This window comes from Theobroma cacao, chromosome 5 (assembly GCF_000208745.1).
Source record: "Theobroma cacao cultivar B97-61/B2 chromosome 5, Criollo_cocoa_genome_V2, whole genome shotgun sequence".
NCBI lineage: Eukaryota > Viridiplantae > Streptophyta > Magnoliopsida > Malvales > Malvaceae > Theobroma > Theobroma cacao.
The window spans coordinates 5,839,479-5,863,054 of record NC_030854.1 but is presented as its reverse complement, the minus strand read 5'-3'; the positions used below and the strand labels follow the sequence as shown (position 1 = coordinate 5,863,054).

Genomic DNA, 23,576 nt, shown 5'->3' with positions numbered 1-23,576 from the left:
AGGAGAGAGAGAGGTAATATCATAGTAACAAGTAAAATGAGATACACTAAAGTCGGAGAAAAAGATTAAAGTAGTCGTAAAATGTTAAGTGCTTTTGTGACATGAGATAAAGGGATACAAATTAGATAGGAGATAAAGAAAGTGTAGTGATGAAGCACAATGGGGAAGAGCTTAGAGATAGCTTTTAGAGAGAATATAGGGTTTGTTGAATTTCTAATGTGTCCTAAATGAATTGCCAAACTCCTATGTATACACAAAGTAAAAACAGTCTCTTAGGAATAATTGGTTAAAATGTGCTTAATGGACCTCATGGGAAGAGGATGTTTATGAAGAACATGTTTATTATGGAAGAACATCCATTATATAAGAATATGTTTGTCATGGGGATATCATGTTAACTCACTATGTATATTGGGTAGTAAGAGATGTTTTGATTTAATGATATAATGGAGCTCAATGACATTTAACAATAATGTGTCACGTGTTTCTTAAGAATTAGAGAAAAGATAAAGCATTTGTGTTTCAATGAAAGATTCAGAGGAAGAACTCTTTACTACCTACACATCTGAGTCATCAAGTCAAACACTCTGGAATATGTGAAATTAACTCATGAACTTGCCACTTGTTTCAAGTTATTATCATTGTTCTTGCGTGACATAGTTCTTTTAAAAAGCAAAACAAACTTCATTAATTGGAAGGAATGAAATTTTCTCTTCCTTTTACAACAAAAAAATAAAAAACCATGAAGATTTGGATAGTATAACACCCTAAAACTCCTTTCAAAATACTTATGCACCCTCTGTCATGAACAAATGAAAAAGAACCCCACCTTTCCCAATACAAGATAATCAAGAAAATTCCAAGACTGACCCCCAATTTACATACAACCCAACAATCATGTTCCTTTCTTTGAACGAAACTTGTAAGTAAAGTAAAAAGCATTAATCTAGGAATGAAGATTAAAGAACTTGGTTGCAATATTAATGAAGATTGAAAAACTGGAAAGCAGAATCAAGTAAAGAAGAAAAGCATGTGCAACTCGCGTTTACAGTTAAAAAGAAAAAAGAGACATGTGTACAGTGTTTAAGCCTATTTACTAAAACTCATCATTTTATTTTTACTATTTACTTTTGTTAAATAGGAAGTTAGTTAGTTGCTAACTAACTTTACTAACTTTCTAGCTGTTATTTTTCTTTTATATAAATCTTGCTCTTTAATTTTTCATTTGAGTAATGAAAAGATTTTTCTTTCCATGAAACTTTCTCTCAAGCTTTCGTGATTTCCCACATGATATCAAAGCCACTAGTACGTGATAGGATTCTTGAATGCAGATCTCTTTCAAAATACTTGAGGTTTTGAAGTTGATTCAATTCATTCTATCTACTGTTTGATTTTTGATTTTTTCTTTGCTTCATCAGTAGATCATGTATTTGACTATATAGATCTAGTTTTGTTTTTGAGACTATTCTTACAGTTTCTCTTAACTATTCTGGAATCTTATTTGTTGAGATTGAATTGTTGCTTCACTGTTGAGTTTATGGTATTTTCTTTATGGTTGGGAATTCACAAACCATAGAGAATAATTCTCCAAACGCTAGATCTACTAAGTAACATATAGAGAATGCATAATTTTCCTATGATGAACATCACACTGATAATCATGGATCGGTTGTAGTGAATCCCAAACTTACTTCCAATAATTACGTAGCTTGGAGCATATCTTTTTTACTAGCTTTGTCTATAAAGAATAAGATTGGTTTTCTTGATGGAATGATTCCAAAAATAACCATAGCAGATCCTCTGTTTAACTCATGGACTTGATGTAACAATTTGATAGTGGCATGGCTTTTAGATTCCATCTCATCACTGGTTTTTTGCATGGATAGTGCTTTAGAAATATGAAATTTTTTGAAACAGAATTTTGTACAACCCGATGAAACACGTGTGTGCAATTTACAATATGCTTTAGGTAATGTGAACCAGGGAACTAAAACTATTGATTCATTTTTCATCAAGTTTAAAGGCATTTGGGAGGAATTGAGAAACTCTAGGTCATTATTACACTGTGAATGTGGTAAATCTAATCCAACTTGTTTCAGTAAGTATTCGAACCAATATTAAAATGATATGGTTTCTAGGTTTCTCAATAGACTTAATGAGTCATTTTCTATGTTGAGGTCTTAAATAATACCCATGGAACCTCTTCCAAAGCTGGATAAGGCATACAATATGATTTTAACAGAAGAATCTTAGAAAAGTTTGTTGATACAGTCAAATCTAACTATAGAATCATTTGCCATGATAGCCACTATGGACAACAAAAAGAAAATTATAGCAGATTTAATGTGTAGTCACTGTGGAAAGAAAGGTCGCTATAGGTTAATAAGATTTCCTAAAGATTTCAAGTTTACAAAAGGTAAAGGTAATTTTAAGAAGGCAAAATCGAGTGTTAACAGTGTTTTCGCTAGAAACAATTTTTCTACAGGAAGTTCTATGCAATTTGATCAAGATGATGAAGGTGTTGGTATAAATTTTGTCCTAGATGTCACTTATGTTGGGTGAGGGCTGATCATGCATCAAATACAAATAAAACCTAGCAAAATAAATTTAAAAATTAAATTTAAAAATTAAATTTAAAAATTAAATTACGCCTCACCTTATTAAGATCTCTTTTATGCCAAATTGAGTACAGAATTAAATTATAATAAAATATATATGATCATATCAAGTTTACCTAAATAACAAAGGTTGATGAATCTTTTGTTAAATCACTAAATTAGCCTTCAAAAGCTCAACCACCTTAACCCGGTTGTTGCAAACTCAAGCTGTCCAAGGAATCCTTGTGCAGCCTCTAATGGTGATTCACACGAATGAATTAGAAAATTCTTTTTTAAGGATTGGGAGTGCTATGCCTTGACAATGTACTAGCAAAGATGAGTTTCACAAACTCATAATCCACACAACAATTTTGGGGCTGAACACACAAAATAAATTAAGTGAATGAAAAACTATTTCTTTTCACACAAGGAACGACAAGACAAAAGGAATTCTAATGTGCTGTTGTCTCTCATTTTTTTTGTAGGTTATAGCAAGGTATTTATACCTTGGATTAATTTTAAACCCTAACTACAAAGCTATTTTGAAACTGCCAATTAATTCAATAATTTGATTAAACAATTTAATTAAGTCCTTAAGAAGCTTAGTTAACTTAATTGTTTAATTTAATCAATTAGGCCAAATAACTTAATTAAATAATTTAATTAATTAAGCTTAACAATTTAATTAAATAATTTTAATCAATTAGGCCCAATGACTTAATTAAACAAATTTAATCAATTAGGTCCAATGACTTAATTGTTTAATTTTATTAATTTGGCTCAATAACTTAATTAAACAATTTAATTAATTAAGCCCAATCATTTAATTAAGTAATTTAATTAATTAGGCACAACTTAATTAAATAATTTTAATCAAGTGCTTGAGAAACTCATAACTTCTAATTTGATTAAGTCCAACTTAATCAACTCTCCCATTTTATTTTCAACATTCATTTTAGGTGTGTAACCCATTAGGTTTCTAACATGTTAGCAATGAACTCAACATATAATTCTTAAGTTAAACTTAGAATTAGATAAATTTAAACTACTTTAAATTTATCATTAATCAAGTCAACTACCTAGAGTTCATAGACCAAGACTAGGATCTAGCAATCCATAATAACCATCCAAATGTTAAACGAGTCAAGATGGTTTGACTCAACCTTTCAGTGATTAACTTTTTATTGTAATTCATTCCCACATCATATATTTCGAAGATGATAAGAGCATGGTGCAATGTCTACTCTTATTGATCTCCATATTTGTTCTTAAAGTTTGATCATCAGCTTTATAAAGACTTATGAAACACCTTTTATAATCTTCAAGTCGCCCTGGCCAAGGACTTTAATAAGTTAATATCAACCAAGAACAGTTAGGATATGTCCCCTATATCACTTGAGATGATGAATTCTATCTTGACTACTCATTTGCCTTCACATGCTTCATGCTATACCCAAAAGTATCATGTTTTGGCATCTTTGGTTAGGCACCTGTAGAGATAAAATCAAAGCATAACACTCCACACATAAGACAAGTTAGTGTTTCAAGTCTAGGGAGTATTTACACAATTGATACATGAAAAGTATTGCATAGACACTTGAGTGAAATACCAAATGCACTTCTCATGGCGGGTCATGTTCAGTGAACTTGCTCTCATAGGCAAGCACCTACATTCTAGTTCCAAGTATCTTTACACTTCAACTTATGAGATTGGTTACTCACTTCTCAAGTTAGGAACATAGAATGTACCAGTCTCTAGATATCATTGATGTCTAGTCTCAATGATACATTGACCAGGAACATTTAGAGATTACGCTTTGATGCATAAGGATCTCATAACTGCAACCTATTACAGTTCCCTTACAAGACATATTAATCTCATGGACTTCATCCAATTAGACTTATAACTTATTATAATTGATGTCTTATTGATGAAGAAAAATTTTTAATCATTCAACATGAATGATATTGTTGCATGATTAGAATCAAGCCTTAACTAATCCTAATTAGCCACAGGGCTCATCTTAACATCTCCCACTAGCACAAAGCCAATTGCTACCTCTCGTATGTGGATTCAAATTCATCTAACAATTGGCTACCTCTTGTATGTGGATTCAAATTCATCTAACAATTGTGTCTCTATGTAGACTCGCTTGTGCCCTTTAATGTGGTTAATTGTTTTTATCTATCTTGGAAATGTCTATGCATCACATCATGTCATATTACTATATCTAGATCCAATGAGACCCAGGTTCTATTAGTATGGTTCCATTGTTACATTAACAATGTTCAAGACCCTTTATTAGTTCCATTAACTAACGATCTAAATGTCTTCCTATTTGAGCCTTTTTTAATAGGATGCATATGACTTTATTTATATACATATATAATCCTTTTTGCTCCTTGTGACCATTCTAACTAGACTATGCTGTATGCATCATATGCATGTGTCACTCAGTGTTATGCCATTTGACCCCTTTTTTTTTAGTTCATTGTGCTCCCATTAAATCCAAAATCCTTTGTGAAAGCAATATTCAAACTCTTTTGAATATTCCATGATGTATATGCATCTCAATATATGCTTGGAATCATATTGGTTTGGAAAATCATAATGGGCTTTTTATGTTAGGGAGATATGGACAAAATCATATCGCAACATAAAGTTGCTTTCTTTCTTGAACATTCATCTCTATGTTTTGTTCTTAAGAAAGTTCCATTTTGTATGAATCAATATTCAACCTTTCGATCAATTAAACATAATTCATAATTGATCAAATATCATTGCAAGGATAAACATGAAGCATGGATAATTAAATATGACATAATTATTTCAAATAATTATTCAAACTTGAAACATATAAGCTTCTACATCCAAATGCTAAAGACAAATGTTTCACTAGCCATTCCCATGGCAATCATATAATTAATGTTTCGAAAGCATCCAAATAAATTATCCAACATGTCAAGATAAATAGGAGTGTAACCATCCAATGTAGCATTTAATGCTTTAGGTAGTCCATCCATGTGGTCACCTCCTCAACCAAGATCCTACTCATCTTTATCTTTGGTCGCTGCAATATGTCAAACATATGAGAACCAACTTTGAGGTATCATATACCTTTAATATATAAAGTAGAATTATTTAGCAAATGGTGCTTGAATCAGAAACTTCAATAAACTTATTTTTTTTGCTCACAGTAGTTAGGTACTCTTTGTAATTCCTCTTCTAATGCTTAAGTTTGCCATAATAATGGCAAATATCCTTCTCTTTGTCCTTTTTGACACCTCATTTAGGCTTTAGTGCTTTCTCATTTTGGGATTTTACCTTTTTCTCTTTTTAGGGTTTTTTTTTGTTGCTTCGTATGAGCCTTAGAAGAAGAAATAAGAAGCAACGATCCCTTATCTTTCTTGTTGGAGCTCTTTGTCGTGTCATGCATATTCAGAAGTTTGGGAAGAGTGGCTTTGAATCGATTCATATGGAAGTTCAACATGAACTAACTGAAGCTGTCAAGAAGAGATTGTAGAATTAAGTCTATACTTAGCCCATGATCCATTGCTAATCCCAATTGTCTAAGTCTCTCGATGAGTCCAATCATCTTCGGCACATGGGGTCTAAGAAAACTCATTTCTACCATCTTGCATCGGAATAGTTCTTTAGAGATCTCATATCTCTCAATGCGCCATTCCTTATCGAACAATTTTCTAAGATGAAGAATTATGGATTGGACATCCATGTGCTCATACTGCTTTTGGAGCTCAGGAGTCATACTGGTTAGCATCACGCATGCTGCCTGATCATCGTCATCCTTATGACGTTGATATGCTTCCTTATCCTCAACATTAACATTAGCAACAGGGACTGGTGGAATAGGAATGTTAAGGACATAGGATTTCTTCTTCTGTTTCAAGACGATCTTGAGGTTCCGAAACAAATCAAAGAAGTTTGGGCCAGTGAGAGTATTTGCATCCAAGATGCTCCGCAGTGACAGATTATTAGCCATGTATATAAATTATGCCTAAATAGATAAAACAAAGCAATAAGTAAATATCATGCATAAACTATTTAACACAAGGTTTTAAAATTTTAAATAGTTCTCCCACTATTTTTAACAAGATGATAACCCTCCATATCACCTCGAGAGATCTCTACTAGGATTCTCTCAGTGGGCTAGGATCCCATCCTTCTAGTCATGGCCTTAAGTGTGCTTAACAAACTATGATAGGTGGATTAGGTAGGTAACTGAGCTTACCAATTGTATATCTATACAACTCTTAGATCAGCTAGGTGACAACACATTGCCTAAACATATCATATATGTTTTTCCTAGCCGTTGCCTCTAGTTTCTATAATAATCAACTTTCCAAGCATCCAGATTTTATGAAACTAGTTGAGTAAGACCCACTAATAGCTCAAACATAGTTATGTAGAAGTGTGGCCTTGAGTGCAACGACCCCTCCTCGATCGCTACCGACGTCCGAGACCTCCGAGAAAGATCGATAAAGTCTCAAACAAGAATTACTCGAAATGCCGGTTAGTTCACTATATACGATCCCATTTCATATTGATACTTAAAACAATATACTCGCATACCATGACTTAAATCATAAACATAATAATCGATTCAAGGTTTAAACCATTTAATCACAAGTATATACATCGAAATTCACATTCTTCAATTATTTACTTATAACAAAATTAATATCCATTTACAACTTAATAAATAAAGTGCTACGACTCGACCTCTAACAGCGGAGCGACTTAGGATAAAATGCTATGAGATGCCTTTACCTCTTTACGGTGGACCATACACGCCGATGATTACATGTTAGGCCGATCCCTGTCTGCAAAAAAAACAAAGGAGAAAAAGAAGGGTGTGAGTCTCACAAACTTAGTGATCATCGGCTCCGTGAGTAGGGCGTAGACAGGGAAATAAGCAATAAGGTAGAGATTTTGAATAATAAAAATTGCAAGAGTAGGTAAAAATATTTAATTCAAACGGAGATTTGTGCTTTATATATATATATAAGAAAATATCGAATCTCTTGTAAGTCGTACTCAACCATAATGTATATCAAATCAAGTAAGTAAACTTTTGTGCATCAAGATAGTTATTAACCACATTCGAACCAAATCATTTCGAATATCATTTCTAAATCTTGTGTTTGTAAAAGATCTTTACCGTCGAAATTATTTCATGTATTACTTAAATCAAATTAATAAAATTGAGCAAGCTCTAGTGAAATCAAATAGTAACCAGGTTTTTACACAGTTCACAAATAGCCTCGCACGCGAGGGTAAAATTCATATAATAGTAAAACCAGGGGGAGCTACAAAAGACCGTATAATTTCGTTATCACCATGCAAGAAATAAGAGCTTGAAAACCCAAAGAGATTTTTTTTCTTGAGTTGGAAATCAAATAAAATTCGTGGTCCCGTTACCACGTAATAACCTTCAGGAGCCTCGCTCCATCGGATCCCACATGCCATGGCAGTCTCAACGATGTTGGCCAATATTAGAGAATCAAGCGATCGCAACCATGTAATCATCTGGTGGCCTAGCCACGCATACATATATCACAGGTCGTGGTTCTTGTCACGCCTAACCGCCTGTCGGTGATCCAAAGGTTTTCTAGCTAAAGCTCACTCGTGCATGAGGGTCACACTTAACCGAAGTGACAGCCGGCTTACTCTCGAATCTCTCGATTTGTAAAATCGTTTAAAAATCCAAATCGGGTTTTCAAAGAATTTTTTCAAATCATTTTCGAAATACCGACCGCCGTATCAAGAGAAAACTCTCTTTTCATAAAACTGTATACAATAAACTTTTGCATGCGATTCTCATTTCAAAATGGCATGGTGCATATGTAATTAAATTCCATGAATGCACACTGTACAAATATAAGGTACCGATTTTAAGGCAAAATAGTGCGAAGGGCTTATTTTTTGATTTTCAAAACACTTTACATATAATTTATACATATATATTCAAAATAATTTTTGAAAATAATTTGCATTCACAATTTCTTAAAATTTCTACCAGCACATGCTATCACAATTTTGCATCTAAAATAAAATATACATACAGTTATACTATTATGAGAATTTTAAAATTGACACCCCTTACTCACTTCATAATAACGGGATATTACATCGCTATATCTACTTACCGGTCGCTTGTCATTTCCTCCAGCATGCCACTATAGTGCATTATCTTCACTTAAGCACTTCTAATTTGGGTTAGGTGGCCCAAGTCTCCACCTTCATTTTCTCTTTTGGACTTTTCTTTTCTTGTTGCTATTGGGCCCTTCTCATGGGCTCTTCCCATTTCTTCTTATTGGACTATGCCCTTTTTTTTTCATTTCTTTTCTTCTCTTTTTTTTCTTTCTTCTCTCTCTCTTTCTTGGTCGGCAGCACCTTTTTTTTCCTCACTTTTTTTTTTCTTTCTTCTTCCTCTTCCCCACCGACGTCGTACCTTTCTTCTCTCATTTTTTCCTTTCTTTTCCTTCCTTTTCTCTCCTTTTCTAACCAGTCGGCCTTCCCTCTCTTTTTCTCTTCTCATTCGGCCAACCTTCTCCTTCTCTTTTCCTTGTCCTCTAGTCGATCGTCATTCTCTCCTTTTCTTTCTTTTCTTCTTTCTCTTTCCCTCTTTCTCCTTTCTTTCCTTTCTCATTTCTTCTTTCTTTCTCTTATCGATTTTTTTTGGCTGAATGTTTTTTTTCTTCTCTCCCTCACAGAGACTCTTTGTCTTTTTTAGCTCTTTTTTTTTTTATTCCTTACTTCTTCTTAATTTTCTTCTTTAACCGACCCCTTACCATTTTTTTTCTTTTCCTTTTCCCTTTGTTCCACATGGCCAANCGACCCCTTACCATTTTTTTTCTTTTCCTTCTTCCCTTTGTTCCACGTGGCTAGCCCCCATTTCATTCTTCCCCTTATTTTATTTTTGCCTTCAACAGGCCCCTACATTTCTTTCTTTCATACGGGGTGTTACATGAGTGTGCTCAATAAGCCTCCGATTAAAAGAGCAGCCAGGTTATCTTGCTATGAGATGGAAGATAACTTAACCATACGCAGTATGTGAATTAATATTTATCGAGGGATTTTATCCTTTTCATTTTATTAAGGTCTCATTTGATTAGCACGCATAGCATTTAATATATCGTATAAAATTAAATCTATCACATGCTGTTCTACTATGATGGTTATAGAATTTTCTACTCTAGTTTCCTTGAGCCATAAAAGGAAACTAGTTGGTCAAATCCTAGGGGATAGCATACATTAAGCACTTCATGCCTTAGCTTGCATCCATCTTTAGCTCTTCATGGCACCTTGGATCTCCATCTTCAGATTTACAAGATTTCTTTCCTAATCTAATCCTATTTCTAATTACAATTGAATGTAGAAACCTCGAATTACATTCGAGAGGAATTAGATGAGAAGACTATCTTAAAAACCTATAATGTAAAAGATAAGGTAGGGTTCGTAGACCCTATTTGAAAAGATTCCCATAAATAGCAGTTTAACCAAACATTTATAATCATATTGGGTTTATAGTCCATAACCATCAACAAACATCCACAGTCTAATTATAAACATATAAAGTAAACATGCTCAATATGATGATTATCTTGCATGTCATTTGAAAAATGTCACTCAACCATTGAGGATCATAATTCAATTCATTTGGTGCTTAGGTTGAAAAGATTTAGTAATTTATAAAAAATAATTTTTTTTAAAAAATTGACTTAGTGAAGGAATTGATCATATCAAGGCTTTAGCTAGCTCAAATCATATTTGAATTAATTCTATTAGTAAGTTCTTTCTAATTAAACTTTTTTAATTAGAAACTTAACCAATTTAGAAAACTTCCTAGTTTGAGTATCTATCATAAACCATTTTAAAAGGTTTCATGATCCAAATCATGTGTCCTAAATATTTTAGGAAGGTGCTTATCAACCTTTTAATCTTGTATTATCCATTCACTAATTATAAAGTTCAAATCATTGTTAGAAGTCCTAATTTATTAGTAAATTTATCTTAATTAAAATCTATCTTAATCGGATTAGGATGTCATCTACTTAAGTTAACTTTCCATTTTAATTAAAATTATCTAATCTAATTATATGTAGATAAATTTAAATCATAATCCCTTAATTTAAGGAGTCTTCATCAAATGAGGAAGACTTGCACTGGAGCATTTGGCTCATTGATTGGTGCATTATCCCTTGTCTAAAGAGCAAGATTCGAATCCCCTCTCTCCCAATTATAAAAAAAATGAGGAAGACTTAATATTTTTGAAGATTTAATATCAATCAATTTAAACTTGATAGATTCTATCAAAAATTGATAGATTCCATCAAGGATTTAAACTCCTTGACTTTAGGCATGTATCCCTAACATTTAGGAGTCAATGATCAGCTAAGGAAAGAATCCTTCCTGATCATTGATTGTCCAATTCTTCCAGCAAACAACCTCTTTCCATAAAGCAATTGCATCCATGGCAATGGGACGTGCGGCATCCATGTGTGGCAGCACCATGCACGACCTTTGTCATGAGTGTCGTTTCACATGTAAAAGACATTTATTTAATTTAGTTAAGTGTCTAGCCACTCAAAAATTAATTCAAATTCAAAATTTTATCCTTTAATTGAACCTTTCAAAGAAGGATAATATTATGAAATTTTCAGAATTAATTTTACAAGATTATCTTGCCATTCAAAATCGATTTCCAAGCTATAACTATTCTCTGAACTGTTTTCAAACTTTCAATAAATAATAGCCTAAATTAGCTTGTTTGGTCATGAAAATTTCGAGATATAATCCTCATTGAACATTTTAATAAGGTAATTTTTCTGAAATTTTTCAGAATTACTTTTCAAGAGTTTCTTGTTAATTAAAACTGAAATTCATTCTAAAATAGTGAGCTGGATAGATTTGTATTTGCACCAATTTTTTGCTTGAAGTAAGCATATTTGACCATGATATTTTTCAGAAATAATCCTTATTGAACATTTTAATAAAAATAACTTTTCTGGAATTTTTCAAAATTAATTTCCAAGACTTTCTTGTCAATTTTAACTTAAATTCATGTCATAACAAGAGCTGGACTGCTTTCCCCTTTTGCTCCAATTTCTTGCTTAAAATTCATGTCATGAACATTTCATGATTTTGCTGTCCACATATCCAGCAATAAATGTGTAACAATTACATATTTTATTTACTAGAAATTAAGCAAAAAATAGAAGCAAAATTCTACATCTAAAACCATATGTGTGTTGTCTTGCGAAACAACCTCCAAAACAGTTCCTCATGGTGTCCTTTTTTCTTGTGCTTCCTTAGCACAATGCAAAACACATTAGCTAAGTCTATATATGATATAAATAAGTTAAAATAAGATTAAAAGAGGCTACAAATATTACTGGACAGAATTAAATGAAATTGGCAAAGCAAATTTTTTTGAAAACTCGATTTTAACAAAATCGCACCAAATCAAAATGCAAAACAACTATTTGTTAATCGAGCATCCATTGAACATGAATAAGCACTCAAATGGCATGAAAGGGGATCTGATACCACTGTTGAGTGAAGGCTGATCATGCGTCAAATACAAATAAAACTCAACAAAAATAAATTTAAAACTTAAATTACGTCTCACCTTTCTAAGATCTCTTTTATGCTACATTGAGTGCAAAATTAAATTAAAATAAAATATACATGATCATATCAAGTTTACCTAAAAAACAAAGATTGATGAATCCTTTGTTAAACCGCCAAATCAGCCTTCAAAAAGCTCAACCACCTTAGCCCAGTTGTTGCAAACCAAAGTTGTCCAAGGAATCCTTGTACAGCCTCTAATGGTGATCCACACCAATGAATTAGAAAATCTTTTTTTAAGGATTCGGAGTGCTATGCCTTGACAATGTGCTAGCAAAGATGAGTTTCACAAACTCATAATCCACACAAAAAATTTGGGGCTGAACATACAAAAGAAATCAAGTGAATGAAAAACGATTTTTCTTCACACAAAGAACGACAAGACAAAAGGAATTTCTAATGTGTCGTTCTCTCTCATTTTGTTTGGAGGCTATATCAAGGTATTTATACCTTGAATTAATTTTAAACCCTAATTACAAAACTATTTTATAATTACCAATTAATCTAATAATTTGATTAAATAATTTAATTAAGTCCTTAAAAAGCCCAGTTAACTTAATTGTTTAGTTTAATCAATTAGGCCCAATAACTTAATTAAATAATTTAATTAATTAAATAATTTTAATCAATTAGACCCAATGATTTAATTAAACAAATTTAATCAATTAGGCCCAATGACTTAATTGTTTAATTTAATTAATTAGGCCTAATGACTTAATTAAACAATTTACTTAATTAGGCTAAATGATTTAATTAAATAGTTTAATTAATTAGGCATAACTTAATTAGACAATTTTAATCAATTGCTTGAGAAACTCATAACTTCTAATATGGTTAAGTCCAACTTAATCACCTCTCCCATTTTATTTTCAACATTTATTTTAAGTGTGTGACCTATTAGGCTTCTAACATGTTGGCAATAAATTCAACATATAATTCTTAATTTAAACTACTTTAAATTTATCATTAATCAAGTCAACTACCTAGAGTTTATAGACCAAGATTGGGATCTAGTAATCCATCATAACCATCCAAATGTTAGAAGAGTCAAGATGGTTTGACTCAACCTTTCAGTGATTAGCCTTTCAGTGTAATTCATTCCCTCATCATATATCTCGAAGATGATAAAAGCATAGTGCAGTGTTTACTCTTATTGATTTCCATATTTGTTCTTAAAGTTTGATCATCAGCTTTATAAAGACTTATGAAATACCTTTCATAACCTTTAAATTGCCTTAGCCAAGGACTTCAATAAGCTAATATCAACCAAGAATAATTAGGATATGCCCCCTGCATCACTTGAGGTGATGAATCCTATCTTGACCACTCATTTGCCTTCATATGCTTCGTGCTATACTCAAAAGCATCTTGTTTTGGCATCCTTGGTTAGGCACCCGTACGGGTGAAATCAAACCATAGCACTCCACACATAAGATAACCTGGTGTCTTAAGTTTATGGAGTATTTACATAACTGACACATAAGAAGTATTGCATAGACACTTGAGTGAAATACCAAATACACTTCTCATGATGAGTCATATTCAGTGAGCTTGCTCTCTTAGGCAAGTACCTACATTTTAGTTTCAAGTATCTCTATACTTCAACTTATGATATCGGTTGCTTACTTCTCAAGTAAGGAACATATAATGTACTAGTCTCTAGGTATCATTGATATTCAGTCTCAATGATACATTGACTAAGAATATTTAGAGATAACGCTTTGATGAATAAGGATCTCATAACTGTAACCCATTACAGTTTCCTTACAAGGCATATTAATCTTATGGACTTCATCCAATTAGACTTATAACTTGTTATAATTGATGTCTTATTAATGAAGGAAAACCTTTAATCATTCAACATGAATAATATTGTTGTATAATTGGAATCAAGCCTTAACCAATCCCAATTAGCTCAGGGCTCATCCCAACAACTCATTAAACATCAAGTTCAGAAATTGATGACACTTCTCATTGAGAGTGGTACAAATAGTGACGCTCTTTGTGATAGTTCACCAAACACACAACAAATAAAACCTTCCTTGGTTGACTCAACTTTTGCATGTATAATTTCTGGCTATTCTTGTTTCAATGCTTTGAAAATTTTACTACCTAAATACAAATATGTCAATTATTCCATGATTAAACAAAATTTGTAGGTTGTAGATATTGGTGCTAGTGATCATATATCTTGTTCTTTAGATAGTTTCAGTTTTGCTAAACCAATCAAAAATTGCTATGTTTAATTACCTAATAATGCCAAGGCCATTGTGACTCATATAAAGACAATCAAGTTAACTTCCTTATTAACTTTAAAAAATGTCTTGCGTGTTCCTTCATTCAACTTCAATCTCATATTAATAACCAAATTGACCTTTTATCAAAAGTCATTTCTTCTTTTTACGGACAAACTCTGTGTTATTCAAGATCTCATCTCATGGAAGGTGACTTGGGTTATCAAAGTTTCATCAAGACTATACTTCTTACAAGATTACCAAGATGAAGGTTACCTTTCTAAATTCAGTCTTAATAATTTTGTACATTTTCCTTTCTATCATTCTGTCAATGTTTGTAAAATAGTGCATAAGTAGTTTGATTTGTGGCATTTTAGTTTAGGCCACATTCATTTAGGAAAAATAAATGTCAATCATAAACAATGTCTTGAGATTGATTGTTCAAAACATTTAAGTTAAAATATACTAACATTCTCAAGTTTTACCCATAATTCCTCGTGGGTCTATTAGTTTTCGAAATGTACAGTCCGTCCCAAACTTGTAAACAACGTTAATGGTAAATGTTAAATTTCTAAATACCCTTATTCTTTTTCACTATTTTTTTTCTCAAGCCAACCAATTATGCTCCTTACGTCGGTCGACCATCTTGTGGTTGGATCTAATCGTGGAATGCCAAATCCAATAGGATCTCCCCAAGGGAGTCACGCCCTCTTCCCCTGCTCCTTCTAAGGGAGCGTAGATTTTGCATTCCCAAAAAGAGTCGCACCCCTCCCTCGTGCTCCCCAAGAAAGCACAGATCTCAGGTTCCTCAGGGGAGTTGTGTTCCCTATTGCGTTCCTCAAGGGAAGGGAATTGGAGATCTGCACTCCCTTGGGGGAAGGGGGGCACTACTCTTCTAGGGAGCATGAGGAAAGAGAGATCTGGTCGAAGCCAGATGTAGCATTGCCCAACCGAAGCCAAATCTAGTGCTTCGGCCATGGGAAGAGGTAAGGGAGAAATTTTTTTTTGAATAGGAGAAAAAAATAAAAAATAAAAAATTATAGTTTATATAGTGTGGTATTTTTAAAATTAATAAAAGGTAAAATTGCTCAAAAAAATTACCATGTCATCAAACTAATGAAAACATTAACGGTTGACTAACGGTTGGACTTATGTGTCTAGCGAAAGATATTTTTTATAGTGGACTATACATTTCAAAAACTAATGGGCCTGCATGAAATTATGGATAAAACTAGAGGGTATTCATGTATTTTACCCAAATATTTAGTATGTGAAATTTGTCCGTATGCTAAAATGAAGAAACTACCATTTCCTTTTCATATTAAGAAACTACCATTTCCTTTTCATATTAAAAACATAACTTATGGTTTTTAAATTATTCATATAAATGTATGGAGACCTTATGCAGTTCCTATTGTGAAGGGTCAATGTTATTTTCTTACTTTAGTTGATGATTTTACATGTTTTACATGTATTTTTTGATGAAAAATAAATTAGATGTGTTAACCATTTTGCCAACTTTTTACAAATATACTAAAAATCAATTTTCAATTTCTATAAAGAATTTTTAGGACAAATCATGGAGGAGAATTCAATCTTTTTGATTTCTATACAAAACATGGCATAGTATATCAATTATCTTGTGTGAAGCATCTCAATAAAATGGGGTTGTTGAGATGAAGTATCAATACATTCTTGTGGTAGCTAGGACATTAATGCATCAATCATTCTTCCCTATTCCTTTATAGGGTTAAACAATTCTTACTGCTACTCATATAGTCAACTGAATACCAATTAAGATTTTTCATGAAAAATCACCTTATGAAATGCTCTATTTTAAGTGTCTTTCTATTGACCATCTCAGAGCATTTGGTAGTCTATGTTTTATGTCTACATTGACACAAAATAGAAGAAAATTGGACAAAAGAGCAATTAAATGTGTGTTTATAGGATATCTAAGAGGCATAAAAGGGTATATAAGGTATATGCCATTAATGCAAACAAGTTTCTTATATCTAGGAATGTGGTTTATCATGAGCATATTTTTCCTTTTCAGTCATTATTGCATATTTTAGATTAGTTTATATTTTTACAAACACCTGGTATGTGTGACTTTAATTTTGACATTTCAACTCTTGATATTGTGAATTTTCCACCTAATCCTCATTCTATAGTTGAGTCATCTTCATTTACACCTATTACATTACTTGATAGCATTTCTTTATCAAAATTTGTTGATATACCTCATTTCCTTTGAACATGTCATTGAGCATAGTCCTAAAACTTATGATCAAGGTATTGACTACTCTCATTGGAAAGATGCAATGCAATGTGAATTGAAAGCTTTGGAAGATAACAGAACATTGAGTGTTATGTCTTTTTCTTCTGATTCTTTTGCAATAGGTTGTAAGTGGGTGCTTAATGTCAAAATGAATACAGATGGTACTAAAGAAGGGTATAAAGCAAAGTTAGTAGTTAAGGGTTACAATCAAAGATAAGGTTTTGATTATTAAGAAACCTTCAGTCATGTTACTAAACTGACTATTGTGAGAGTTTTCCTAGCTTTGTTAGCTGCAAAAGGATGGTTTTTATCACAGTTAGATATTAATAATGCATTCTTGAATGGAAATTTACAAGAAACAGCTTATATGGATCTTCCTCAAGGTTATTTTGTTGAGGGGGACTATCCACTTGGTTCTATATTGGTTTGTAATCTGCATAAATTACTTTATGGTCTTAGGTAGGCTTCAAAGTAGTGGAACTCTAAGTTCACTACATCTCTACTGAAGTATGGTTTTACTTAGTCATTGTGAGACTATTCTTTGTTTACTATGACAACAACCAATGGAGAATTTATTGCATTACTGGTATATGTCGATGACATAATCATTGCTAGCACCACAACTCAAGTTGTAGATCATGTCAAAGTGTACTTGAGTTCTTAATTCAAGTTAAAGGATCTTGGAGTTGTGAAGTATTTTCTAGGACTTGAGATTGTAGAAAGTAGGGAAGGAATTTCTATTCATTAAAGAAAGTATACATTAGATAGTTTAGAAGAATATGGTATGCTTGGTGTAAAGCTAGTAACTACTCCTATAGACTATAGTCACAAACTGAGTAAAATTACTGATAATGAGGAAGTTGCAAATTCAACAAAATATAGACAATTGGTAGGCAAGCTTTTATATCTGGCACTTACTAGGCCAGACATTTCATATGCAGTTCAAGTATTATCACAGTTCATAAATAAACCAAAGCAAGACCATTTATTAGCAGCTTAGCAAGTGTTAAAATATCTCAAGTTAGCTCTAAGACAAAGGATATTAATGAAATCATATTCAAATTTAGTTATATCTACCTATTCAGATGGTGATTGGCAAGGGTGCCCTGACACACACAAGTTAGTCATTGGTTATTGTATATTCTTGGGGAATTTATTAGTTAGCTAAAAGTCTAAGAAGCAATTAGTTGTTGCTCGAAGTTTAATAGAGGCAGAGTATTGATCCATGGCTTTTATTTGCTATGAAGTCATTTGGTTAAGGTACTTAGTGTTTGATTTTGGTATTAAGCATGAAGCAGCAATTAAACTTCACTGTGATAATCAATCTGCAATTTATTTTTACTGCAATCCTATATTCCATGAGTGTACAAAGCATATAAAAATGGATTGTCATTTCATCCGTGAAAAGGTACTTGTAGGTGTGATTAATCCTGTACATGTTTCTATAGATTGACAGATTGCATATTTGCTTACTAAAGCATTGCAACCAAAACAATATTACAAGTTACCAAGCAAGATGAATCTTCATGATATACATGCACGGCCATGATTATTCATCTTGAGGGGGAGTATTAATCTGGGAATCAAGATTAAAGAACTCGATTCCAATATTAATGAAGATTGAAGAACTAGGTTACAAAATCAAGTGATGAAGAAAAACATGTGTAACTCATGTGTTCAGTTAAAAAAAAAAAAAGAGACATGTGTACAGTATTTAAGCCTATTTACTAAAACTCATTATTTTACTTTTTATTGTTTACTTTTAGTTAAATAGGAAGTTAGTTTGTTGCTAACTAACTTTACTAATTTTTCCTTCCTTTGTAATGGACTTTTTAGCTTTTATTTTTCTTGTATAAATCTTGCTTTGTAATTTTTCATTTGAGTAATGAAAAGATTTTTCTTTCCACGAAAGTTTCTCTCAAGCTTCCACGATTTCCCACATAAAGCACCTTCCAAGCTAACAACAAGAATTCAAGCACATCTTAGAACCTTCAAGACAATGTGTAATCCTATCTCTAACATTCAACGTCCTATTATGTATGACAAATTGTAATTTCATGTCACTTTCATTTTCTTTCAGCAGAACTATCCTTAGAGGAGGAATTGAACAAATACAAAACCAGTAATGGCTAAGCAAATAAGTATCCATGTAGGATAGTTCCATACATTGCCTAACTTATCTTGAAATCTTTTATCCAACTTGTCACCCCACAAGTAAAAGTAATGAAAACTGAATCCGAACTAAAGACAAGTTAACAAAAGTTTCCAAACCAATAGAGTAGGTTGCTGTTGCTCATCATTTAGGAAAAAAGTCAACCTTATTAGCCACTTTCTTTGGGTACTATATTGAAGGAAACCATAAGACTGCATAGTTGTTTTATGTTTGATCTCATTTTATGAAGCAACTTCTAAAGAAATAATATGTTAGCCAAAATTAGACATTATATTTTGGCCCCTGCATGAGAATTCTTACTAAAAGAAATTTTCATGCATCAGTAAGCAAAATAAAAAAATAATTTACTTTATGCAAGCATATTCTGCAGTCGCTCCTATATATATATATAGCAAGTAAAGTAAGTGAGGAGAGAGAGGTAGTATTGAAACAAGTGACATGCGATAAAGGCTACAAAAAGGAACACTAGAGCAGTCCTTGAAATGTTGAGTGTTTGTAATAGGTGGTGAATGATACGAATTAGAAAAAATGTAAAAAAAGTGTACGGTGGAGAAGAAGATGGAGAAGGTATTTGGAAAGAGTTTTAACAAAGAATATTTTAAAGGGAGAGTATATTGAATTTCTTATGTGAATTACTAAATTTCTTATATATATATATATAAAGTAGAAGTGATTGCTTGGAAGTAGTTGGTAAAAAAGTGTTTATTTAAATCATGGGAAGAACACATTATCATGAAAGGAACAGTTCATTATAGAAAAAACATGTCCACTATGGGAAGAATACTATCATCATGAGAATAACATGTTAGTTCACAACGTATAATTGGTAGTTGGCGCGAATATTTTGATCTAATGACATGGTGGAGGTCAAGTGTTTCTTGAGAAGAAGGGAAAAGTAAAAACACTTGTACTTAAAGGAAAAGTTTGTTTTTTTTTTAAAGTGTACTTAAAGGAAAAGTTAGGTAAAAAACCTCTCAAATACCCTCATATCTAAACCATAAGATGAAGCTCTTTAAAACATCCCAATGATGAAACTAAACTATCAATCATGTTACTTGTTCCGAATGACTTTCACAACCATCCATGTGAACCTAATGTTGAAACTAACCTATGATCCCTATCACTTGTTTCGGGTTATTTTCACAACTATTCACGTGATATAACTGTTATATACTTGTTCTTATTCTATTAGATAATTCTTAAAAAAAAATAATAAGTTAGCCAAAATCAAGTATTTATCAACACTTAAACGGAAGATTTTCAATAATTGAAGATTTTCAATGGAAAGTATGGAAAATCTTAAGTAATTTTTAGCGCTTTAAGACATTCAATTCATTTTTATTAAATAAAATGAGTTACTTAATTATATTAACTTATAGTTTGTACTTTTAATAATTTACTTTCCTTTTTTAACTTTTACAAATGCAAAAATCAAATATCTCTTTTATAGAATATTCAATATAAAATTTTTTCATCATTCAATTTTTAATAACATACCAAATAATTTTTATATAACAAATTTAGTACTTAAAATTTTCAAAAATAGAAATTCAGTATTTAAATTTTTTTAGTATTGAATTTTTTCAATGCATCGAATAATATTAAAATTCAATGTCAAAAGTAAAGTGACATTAACTTAATTAAAAAATTGCAAAGGCTAATAATATATATATAAAAATATGTATATATGTATCCTGTTCGTGTGGTGTATATGTGTTTCTTTTTTCTTATTGAATATGAAAAAGAGTTACTCCATTTTATCATGTAATTACTTCCCTCACTCACGTACTGGGTTTGTCAAAGTCTAATGTGTATATGAAGTCTTAACAAATTGTTAAAAGAGATGGGCATTCTTGCCCAAGTTTCTATTGTCACACTCAAAAGATAAAAGTCCAAGCCTCCATCGTACCAACAGCCCACACCAAGCCCAAAGCTTACATTATTTTTTAAAATATTTTTCCATAGCCTTCGTTCCTTTCATTCTTCAGCACCTGTGAAGGCCGGCCACAACTGTTCCAATCATGGCTTTTCGATTATTTGCGATAGTGGCAGAGAAAATCAGGCCCGCAGCCATGAGGCGGCAAGCGCTGTCGTTGACCGACGCGGCCGCTTCGAGAATCTGTCACCTTCTTCAACAGCGCCAAAGACCGTTTCTTCGATTGGATGTTAAGGCTCGCGGCTGCAACGGCTTATCCTACACCCTCAATTACTCCGGTTCGTCTCATATTTATTTTTTAAATATTTTTATTTATGAAATAAGTTAATATTTTGGGAATTGATTTTATTTTATAGAATTGTCTGACAGAGGAAAAAGGAGAGTTTGATGAATTGATTGAAGACAAAGGCGTGAGAATATTAATTGATCCAAAAGCTTTGATGCATGTGATTGGGACCAAGATGGACTTTGTAGATGATAAACTTAGGTATTCAAAATTTTGATCTTTTGGTTTTGTAATACTACCAGGGCGTTTGGTTTGATGAAGGGAAAACATTTGCTGCAATTTAAATGGCTGCAATCACTTAGTAATGTTTGATATTGGAAATGAAAGATATAATGTGTTTATAATTGTAATCATATTACAATGAAAAAAAGGAATATCATTTTCGAGAAAGTAACTTTCTCTATGCAAAAGGAAAGTTACATATATTTTTTTTTTCAGATTGACTTTCCCTCTTCTTCTTACTTTTTCTTCCAGTCTTGTCTCTTTCTTCCTTCTTGTCTTTTTCTCTTTCTTCTCACCTTGCCTTCTTCTTTTTCTAACTATCCAAGTAGCTTGTCATCAGGTTAAATTTTATCATTAAATCTAAAATTAGAGAGATTGAGATTTTGGATTCAGGAAACCTTAATTCAGATTTTCAAAAAATTTGAAAGCGTTTTGAAAAAAATTTATATTTTTTTATACCAAAAATTGAGAAAGAAATATTTAAATGGTTTAAATTTAAGAAAATTTGAGAAGGAAAGATGTTTGGCGCAAGCAACAAAAAAGCTTAAAATTGAATATCTATGAATAGATGAAAACATCTATCGATAGATTAGTTCAAATTTTTTACCGCGGTCATTTTATTTATCTATTAATAGATAATATAATTTATTGATATAGCTTTGTTTTTAAATAATGTTTTTTATTTTTAATTTTTATAAGTTTAAGGTGAAAATAAATATTTAGTAATTTTATATATTTTAATATTTAAATAATTAATATAAAAATATTATTTTTAATGTTATTATTTATTATTTTAATTTCTTAAAAATGAAAAGTAAAATTTTATATTAAAAATTATAAATTTATTCAACTTATATATTTTTTATATTTAAGGATAATTTTGTTAATTTACATTATATTTTCAGTAAAATGCTTAAAAATCAAATACTATAATGTAATCTTTTCAATAATTACATTCTTTGCAATCATCACTTTTTCTTATTATATCAAACGCTACAAAGTTATATTACTAGCAATCACATTTTCAGTAATATACCAAACACAACTTATATGTTTGTCATATCATAGCAGTAAGTTGAGAAATATTTAATTGGATTAAAAGCCCTTGCACATGGTGAATCAATGATTGGGGAATGTACCATTTAGTTGTGTTTCCGTGTTCTTCCTAAGTGGAAAGTAAATTTTTGTACTTAAAACATTTGATGAACATTTTCAATTTCGTTCTCACTTGCTTTTTTTCTGAATTTATAATATTTCGACCATTGTCACATATGGCTCTACCTTTCTGTCGTCATTTCTTCTGGTAGTAACAATTGGTCACAAATATGGCCGAATATGATTGATTTCCAGTCACCTTCTCCACATTGTTCTTGTGGATGCTCAATGTGCTTTGATAGACAAAGATGATGATGCTCCATCCTTATTGTCCCATTCTTGCTTACTCAACCATCTGTTGTACATTTTCTACATTTACATTGTTAATGCTACTGTTACTGGATGAAAAGGAATGTTTCATGTAGAAACATCCAGCATGTAGGGAGCTTTGATATTAGTATGTTCAACTTTGATTGATACGTGCGTGCCTGCGATTGAGTGCTGACTCCGAACATCACGAACATACTTATTTTCTTATCTTAGTTTTATTTGCTAAAACAAATTATGTTGCAGAAATTGGCTTCTACGCATTGTTAATTTTGCGTGGCTCTTGTTATGAAGCCAGTGCTATTTGATTATTTTCCTCTTTTAATTTGTATTTGACCTTTTCTACGCAGGTCTGAGTTCATTTTTATCAACCCAAACTCTAAAGGGTTGTATGGATGTGGTGAATCTTTCATGAAAACAGCTGGTACTAGTGGCGGACCTGCTAAATAGGGTAGTGGTTGAAAATTACTAGAAGACTTTGTAATAAGATAAGATTGGGACTAACCTACTGGAATTCCAGGGAGCTATAATCGTTGCCTAAATTTGGCATTCGAAAGAAATTAATAGGAAAAGAAGTTCAGTATACAGGTGAAAAGAAGTTTAAGCATACAGGTGAGATTTTATAGCAGTTGCTGCCAACTGATCATATGAGTATAGGTTCAAATATTGCTGTAACACTGATGCTAGTTTGGCATCTGAAAATCATTCCATTTGTCGATGCGTTTGTTACGTTACATAAGTTGTAATAAAAGTTGAAGTACTTCATTATTAAA

The 23,576-nt window shown here is 31.8% G+C and overlaps 2 protein-coding genes across 3 annotated transcripts; one reads left to right on the top strand and one right to left on the bottom strand.

Moving 5' to 3' along the window:
• On the bottom strand, positions 6,092-6,598 carry LOC108661919. The gene has a single exon (XM_018120908.1). The coding sequence runs from the start codon at positions 6,596-6,598 to the stop codon at positions 6,092-6,094; it is 507 nt and encodes a 168-aa protein (XP_017976397.1).
• LOC18598230 (iron-sulfur assembly protein IscA-like 3, mitochondrial) lies at positions 20,747-23,576 on the top strand. 2 transcript variants are annotated; one of them, XM_018121906.1, is made up of 3 exons: positions 20,747-21,151; positions 21,243-21,360; positions 23,154-23,576. In XM_018121906.1, exons 1-3 carry the CDS (start codon positions 20,959-20,961, stop codon positions 23,251-23,253), a joined length of 411 nt encoding a protein of 136 aa, XP_017977395.1. In that variant the 5' UTR covers positions 20,747-20,958; the 3' UTR covers positions 23,254-23,576. The 2 variants fall into 2 exon arrangements, 1 of the variants encoding a protein (XP_017977395.1); XR_001928193.1 differs by lacking the exon at positions 23,154-23,576 and having other exon boundaries at positions 21,063-21,151; positions 21,230-21,521.